Source organism: Mustelus asterias, chromosome 9, assembly GCF_964213995.1.
Source record: "Mustelus asterias chromosome 9, sMusAst1.hap1.1, whole genome shotgun sequence".
In the NCBI taxonomy this organism is placed as follows: domain Eukaryota; kingdom Metazoa; phylum Chordata; class Chondrichthyes; order Carcharhiniformes; family Triakidae; genus Mustelus; species Mustelus asterias.
The window spans coordinates 100,202,754-100,210,925 of record NC_135809.1 but is presented as its reverse complement, the minus strand read 5'-3'; the positions used below and the strand labels follow the sequence as shown (position 1 = coordinate 100,210,925).

The window sequence follows — 8,172 nt, the reverse complement described above, 5'->3', positions numbered from 1 at the left end:
TCTTTGGGTAGGGGGAAAGGGCATCGCGAGTCGGTGCAGTTTTAGAAAAAAAGAGAAACGCTTAGCAGCAAAAAAAAGAAAGGCTGGTGTAAAACAGATGACGAGTAATTGTACCAGTCGAAGCTGAGGGCGTTATTGAACGGAAGGCTCTGTGGCCATTGGAGAGTGTGGGGGCGGAGGCAGTTGGTTTTCCAATCACATTCTTTGTGCTTACTGGTAAAGACGCCATCAATATATAAGATTGAGTGCACATCCTCCCAGCTCACATACACAGCTCTGCTTCCCCGAACTGCTGGCTTGTGTGTGAGGGGGAATTTTCAAACCAGAAAGAACATTTACAGCTACCAACTTCAAGAAACCGTTGACAAACACATCTCTTCAAGATCTGTAGATTCCTCAGCCGACGTTTGCTTTCATTATATATATATATTAAAATTGTATTTTTTGACATAGTTCAAAAGAAATAATTTTAAGATATTGATTTTTTTTCCCTCTTCTCCCGCAGAGATAGGTGTGGTTTTAATAGACTTTGATTTTTTTTATCTCTTTCTCTCTCTTCCCTCCCTTTGTCTTCCAGCTTTTTTTTTGGAAAAAGGAAATCTTTTGTTGCTGGGAGTAAGAAGAGTTAAAGGAGGGGATTCATTCCGACCGTGAGGAAGGGGAGGTTCCCCCACCCCCGACCCGCGTTTTAAGTGATAATTGCAATTTTTATTCTTTCCCACCCCCGTCAATATAAATGAAAACCAAATTCCCCAGCGCAGTGGACACTCTGGGGATGGGGCTACTAATCGCACAGAACGGGATCCGCGTTCAGCATGAGGAGACCACCGAATACAAAGCGGGAAGGCAAGACGTACCCGACCCCCAGACCAAGCATAAAGCTTATCTCTGGTGCAAAGAGTTCCTTCGAGGTGCTTGGAAAACCTTGTCAGAGGACGAATTTCAAATTAGCATCATAAGGTTTGTGTGTGTGTGTGTGTTTTTAAAAATATTACCTTCTTCGTGATAGCGTCTTTTTACGTTGCCTGAATTGTTTCTGATATTTTTTTTAAAAATGGAGTAACCGTGAATCTACTGAGTTCATTGAGGGGCACGAAAAAAAATTAAACGTGTTGATTGAAAATGGAGGCTATGCGACATCCTGCGTGGGGGGAGGATCCGAAATGATCTGCAGCATAATCCACGCCAGTAATTTTCTTTCGGTATCACAGTTTGTATGGTTTTCAAACGGAACTGTCAATGAGGAAAACCAAGAGTGGTCACTAAGGCTTTTCTGATCGCTCCGTGATAACACTAGCAACCTTTTTACCTTGTGCTCAAATGGGGAAGTGCGTATGTCTCTATGGCGGGGGAATAACACTGGATTATTTCAAAAATATAAAATCCAAATTCTATGTGGTATAGTGGTTTGAAATATATAGAATGAATGCAGGTTTACCCCAAGAAAGGGGATCTTTTGACTCCAGCAGAATTTGATCCAGCATTGTTCTCATCACAGAATTGCGAGGGTGCAGAAAGAGGCCATTTGGTCCATCCTGTCTGCACTGCTTTCTCCAGTGAGCAACTCGCCTACTTCCATTCCATGCCTCCCCACCCCATAACCCTGCACAAGCTTCCTTTTGGATGCTTCAACTGTGAACCTGCCTCCACCTCATTGTCGGGCAGAGCATTTCAGACCTGAATCACTTGCGTAAAAAATGTTTTTTTTTCATCTTACAATTGCTGCTTTTACCAATTAAACCTGTACTCTCGTATTCTTGACCCCATCAATAGAAACAGTTTCACCCCATTTACTCTGCCCAGACTCGTGATTTTCAATATCTCTAGCAAATTACCTGTTAGCCTACTTTTCTCCAAGGGAAACAGACCCAGCCTCTTCAATCCATCTTCGTAACTGAAGTTTCTCATCCCAGGAACCATTCTCGTGAATGTTTTCCCCACTCTCTCCAATGCCTTCACATCCTTCCTAAAGTGCGAGACCCAGAACTGGGCGCCCTGGGCGCAGGGCGGCACGGTAGCACAGTGGTTAGCACTGCTGCTTCACAGCTCCAGGGACCTGGGTTTGATTCCCGGCTTGGGTCACTGTCTGTGTGGAGTTTGCACATTCTCCTCGTGTCTGCATGGGTTTCCTCCGGGTACTCCGGTTTCCTCCCACAGTCCAAAGATGTACGGGTTAGGTTGATTGGCCATGCTAAAAATTGCCCCTTAGTGTCCTGAGATGTGTAGGTTAGAGGGATTAGCGGGTAAATATGTAGGGATATGGGGGTAGGGCCTGGGTGGGATTGTGGTCGGTGCTGACTCGATGGGCCGAATGGCCTCCTTCTGCACTGTAGGGTTTCTATGATTCTATGATACTCCTGCTGAGGTGAAACTAGTTTTTTTTAAGTTCAACATAACCTCTTGTACACTATGCCCCTATTAATAAAACTCAGGATACTGTATGCTTTATTAACCATTCTCTCAAGCTGTCTTGCCACCTTCAATGACTTGTGCACAGATACACCCAGGTCTTCTGCAATTACCCCCTGTTTGATAGTGTCCACATTCTTTCTACCAAAATGAATCATTTTGCACTTCATCTGCTATCTGTCTGCCCATTCTATCAGCTCTACACTGGCCTCCTCTGTTTACAATGCTTCTGAGTTTTGTGTCACCCCCAACTATTGAAATTGTGCCCTTACTCCAATCTAGATCATCTATAATCAGGAAAAGTAAGGGTTCTAACACTGACCCTTGGTAAATTCCAATATAAAAAAATTCACCCAGCCTGAAAAACATCGATTAACTAGAAGTCGCTGTTTCCTGCTACTCAGCCAATTTTATTTCCACATTGTTATTGACCCTTTTATTCCATGAGCTACAACTTTGCTCACACGTCTATTGCGAGGCATGGTATCAGACATCTTTTGGAAATCCATGTACACCACTTCAACAGCATTGCCACCTTCAACCCTCATCTCTTCAAAAAACTGCAAGTTAATTCAACGTGATTTTTCCCTAAAGAAATCTATGCTGGCTTTCCTTAATTAATTAGCCTGCATTTGCCCATGTGACTATTAATTTCTCCACCACTGAAGTTAAACTGACTGACCTGTAGTTGCTTGACTTATCCATACACCCTTTTTTTTTAAATAGGTTGTTATGTTTACAATTCTCTAGTCCTTTGGCACTACCCAGAATCTAAGACTGAAAAATTATGAGCAGTGCCTCTGCAATTTCTCTCTTGGGTGCATCTCATCTGGTCCCAATGCCTTATTAGCTTCAAGTACAAATTGCCTATCCAATACCTCTTCCAATTTAAATCCTTCTAGAGTCTGAACTACCTCCTATTTTGACCAGGGCCTCAGTAGCATTGTCATCTTTTGTAAAGTCAGATGCAAAGTACTTATTTACTATCCCAGCTATGCCCGCTGCCTCTATGTAAATTCCATTTTTGGTCCCTCAATATCCCTACTCTTACTATATATATATATATTCCTACAGCAGACTTTGGGATTTCCTCATGTTAGGTGTCAGTCTCTTTTCATACTCCCTCTTTGCTTCTCTTAGTCCCTCCATCTGCCCTCTGAACCTTCTGTATTGAGCCTAATTCTAATTTCTACCTGACACCTGTCATGAGCACACCATTTCTTCTTTATCTTAATTTTTCTGTTATCCAGGAAGCTCTACATTTGTTTGCCCTACCTTTTACTTATGAGGGAATATTCCATGACTGCCCAAATTAGCTCCTATTTGCAGGTACCAAATTGATCAGCGACTGTTTTTCCTGCCAATCTTTGACTCCAGCTTATTCAGCCAGATCTGTTCTCATCCCTTCATAGTTGACTTTCCTCCAGTTAATTATCTGTACTGAGTTATTCCTTGTCATTTTTTCATAGTCAGCCTCAACCTTATGATACAATGACCACTGCCCCTTGACTATTTCCCCACCAGCACTTATCGACTTGGCCCATCTCATTTCCAAGAATCATGTCTAACAGTGCCTCCCTTTTCAATGGGCATACTGCTGAAAAAAATTCTCCTGAACACACTTTGCTCATGTCTGCTCTTTACACTAATACTATCCAAGTCTATATTCAGATAATTAAAGTCCCTCATTATAAGTACTCTTTTTTTGCACCTCTGTAATTTCCTTGCAAATTTGTTCTCCTGCATCCTTCCCACTAATTGGTGACCGATACACTACACTGAGCAATATAATTACACGTCTTTTACTCCTTAGCTGCAGCCAAATAAATTCTGTCCTTGACTCCTTGGAGTTATCATCTTTCTCTAGCACTGCAATGCTCTCATTAATTGATATCACCACCCCTCCTATTTTTCTTTTCTGTACGACTTGTATCAAGAATATTTAACACACAGTCCTGCCCTTTTTTTTGATGTAACCTGGTGTTGTGAGACTTCTTACTGTGTTTACCCCAGTCCAACACCGGCATCTCCATATCATGACTTTTTTTGAGCCAGGTCTCTTATTATCACCACAGTATCATATTTCCACATGGCAATCTGCATCTGTAATTCACCAGTGTTATTTGCCACACTTTGTGCATTCACATACCTACACAGTAACCCTGAGTCAGACTCTGCTACGTTCTTTTCCTTTGACACCACCTATTAACTTGCTATTTCCCCACTCTCTAGTGCTATCTATCTTTCCCAATATTCTATGTACCTTGATACTCCTCTCTGGTATTATCTCCTGGTTCTCACACTCCTGCTGAATTAGTTTGAAACCTCCCCAACAGTATAAGCAAAATGCCTTGCAAGGAACTCAGTCCTGCCCTGGCCAGGTGCAACCTGTTCAGCCAGAATGTTCAAAATGCATTCCATTTGAAGCCAATTTCTATTAGACTTAACAATGTTTATTTGATGGAAATTTAAAATGTACCCATTTAATTCCATTCCAAATACAAATGATATGGTGTTAATTAGTCTAATTCTGATTTGGAATAATAACAGGAGTGGACCATTCAGCTGCTTGGACTTGTTCTGCTTTTCAGCTAGATCATGACTGAACTGTAACTCCGCTCCATTTTCTCACCTTTATCCCATATCCCAGAACATCCTTGCCAAATAAAAAGCCATCTATCTCAGTTTTGAGAGCTCAATTTTCTTCGAGCATCCACATCAATTTGGCAGAAGAAGTTCCAAATTTCTGCTCCCTCTGTGTGAAAAAGACTTTGCTGATTTTGCTTTTGTATAGCCTAGCTGTGATACTAAGATTCATTTTGCCACCAAAGGAAATAGTTTCTCAATATCTATCCTGTGAAATCTTTTTAACATTATAAACATGTTAGTCCTCAATCTGCTATACTCATGCCAGGTCTCTGCAATATTTTCTCATAATTTAGCTTTCCCAAGTCCACTAATTTTCTTTCTCCTGACTTTAAAAAAAAACACTATTCAGGTAAGTGGAAATATTCACTCTCTAGAAAATTAACTGGTGTGGCTATGGAGTGTATAACATCCATGCTGTGCAGAATACATTGGAGCAACACGTAACATTGGGAATACCTGCAATGTTGAATTGCTCAATATGGGTGGCGCAGAAGGCTTGGTAGTCTGTTTGAGGAAAATATTGTAGTTAGTTGTTGTGTATGCTGCAAAAAATCCCTTGTATTAATGCATACTTTACACTGTCAGGTTTTCAGATCACAAAAAAAATTGCATGAAGTTGTGACTTTCAACAGCAGAACATTCACTTTTAACTTGGTCAAATTTGAAACATGACTTCTTTTGGAGAAGGTCAGAAACTATGTTTGAACAGTGCAACAGTTCAGGTTTTCTCTCAGTGCCTTTTTTTTTCTTGCAATCACAGGAGAGATAATTTCGGTAAGAATGCCAAGTCTCCATTGAATTGCAACCTGCAAACTTGTGCATGTTGCGTGCCTCAGAACCGCCAATAAGATTTCCTTGATATAAACTTTGTCTAATTCCCCAATCTTTCCATTGCATCTGTTAGCATTTCAAACAATCATGCAGCCAACAGACAAATTTTAATTAAATTGAGTTGTTAAGCAGTACTGAAGTACCAAAAAAGAACATTAATTCCTGGTTCCAAAGGAATTGGCTCCAACAATTGCTGTTCTTCTTACGGACATTTTCGAGAGCTCCGTTCACACAGGCCAAATGTCAGAGAGTTCAGAGGTAGCAAATGTCTCCCTCCTGTTCAAAAGGCAGCAAGGGATGAACCATCAAATTGTTACTTTTCCAACAGTGGAATAAAGCTATCATGAGGGATGATACGAGAGTATCTTGAGGAGTATGAGCAAATCAAAGGGTGAGCATGGTTTTAGGAGTGGGTGGGCATGTCTAGCACATTGCATTTCTTTGAGGAGATGATGGACTTGGTGGATAAGGAAGAGGCCGTTGATGTTATCTACCTGGGTTTCAAAAGGCATTTGATACTATCCTAAAAAGTAGATCATGAGACAGATGGAAATATATTAAAATAGATTGCAAATGATTGCTGGATCACTACAATGGTTCCCAGGCAATGTTTTCTAAAGAAGCAGATAGAATTTTGGAATGCATTGCAAGGGATATAAATCCTGAGGTGATTTTATAAAGACAAATTCAGTCCTGGTGAGACTGAATTTGGAATAATGCATGCAATTTTTCAGTTTTAAGGGTCAACATACATTATTCCCTTAAATTATGGAATCAACTAAGAGGAAAGATGGACTATCCTGGGTCTATTCTGCCAAAGAGAAGACTGAGTATGACACACCTCAATAACAAAAGAAAAGAATGATTTGGGCAAATTTGATTAAAGTAAGAATTTAAGAACAGTTTTTTAATACATTTACAAATTCAGAATAATAAAGGAAATACAGGATTAATAATTTAAAAGCATTGGAATTATAATTAACTAATCATAGTCACTGGTGGTGGAAGAATAAATGTTTGAAATTTTCAGGTATGGCTGAGAAGGTTCTTGTCAACAGAAGGCATTTTGTGCTGATTTGCCTGCATACCAGTGAGTAAACAACACCTTCAGAAGAGATTTGAGGTCTCAAAATTTATAAGAAATTAAAGTCTTCATAAAGGAGCAGAACATTATTTGTGCAGGTTAAACTGACTTTTGGTCAAATTGCACTGACAAAAACACCATAGCAACTGTGAAGAAACTCTACCCCAAGATACTTGGACCACTTATAAAAATGGCTAGTGTTGCTGTACCCATGAGAATATCTAAGGCAAGATCTCAATTTAGAGCAACTAAATAATATTTCTTGACCTGGCATATCATTTTGTAACTAATTTGGCTGCAAAACCTTCAACCATCCCATTTTTGGTTTTGTATTTGTAATTTTCTGTAATTTCTTTATTATTTTACAGGGGTGGTCTTAGTAATCTACTTTTTCAATGCTCATTGCCTGATACAAAAAGCTGTGTAAAGGATGAACCACGGTGTGTTCTCCTTCGATTGTATGGTGCAATTCTTCAGGTGAGACTGCGTTTCCCGATGTGGGATGTTCATTTATGATGTATGTCTGTCTGAGAGCTAAAGATGTGTCCGTTAAGTATTAGAAATTAGTGAGAAATTGTAATGGAATAAATGATTTGATTGAATAATAAATTTTCATTGAGTACCATTTTTATTAACTAAGAATGGATTTTAACTTGTATCCATGTGAATCAAAACCATTCTGCATCAATAATAAAGTTTTAAAATATGATTTTAAAATTGCACTAATCTTGCTTTGCTCTGAGCAAGAGTAAATGACTTTTATTCAATAAATTGGTACAAATGTATCTCGTTGTTGAAATTCCTTGTGAAATAAATATACTGAGCTTCTTGTTTAATCTACAATATGAGCAGAAACAGAAAACAATGGATGTAATACACCGAGATGCTTAAAATACCTCCTTCTAATGAAAGATTTGAATTAACCAGTTTGAAGAGAAGTACATAGAAAAGTAATGCAAATTAGTCATTTTGTGTGACATGGAATATTTTAATATCCAGTAACTGACGTAAGTGTAGAATAGAGTAAATGGCAATCCAGATTGATGTAAAGCTCAATGAAACATTTAATAGTTCACTGGAATTGAGAAATATAGTAGCTAATAAGAAATCTGCTTCTTTTCAGAAAAAGTGCAACTGAAAATGACCACTTTCCCAGCAGATTACTGAAACATTAATCATGAAAATGCATATAAAGGAAA

At 39.2% G+C, this 8,172-nt stretch overlaps 1 protein-coding gene across 2 annotated transcripts in view; it reads left to right on the top strand.

Annotated features, from left to right (window-relative positions):
* Positions 1-215: 215 nt before the first annotated feature.
* Positions 216-8,172, top strand: part of chka (choline kinase alpha) — a 64,860-nt gene continuing 56,903 nt past the window's right edge. For both annotated transcript variants that reach the window (XM_078220670.1, XM_078220669.1), the window contains exons 1-2: positions 216-960; positions 7,342-7,450. In XM_078220670.1, the coding sequence (XP_078076796.1) occupies positions 737-960; positions 7,342-7,450 (333 nt within the window). In that variant the 5' untranslated portion in view covers positions 216-736. The remainder of the gene's footprint in view (positions 961-7,341; positions 7,451-8,172) is intronic.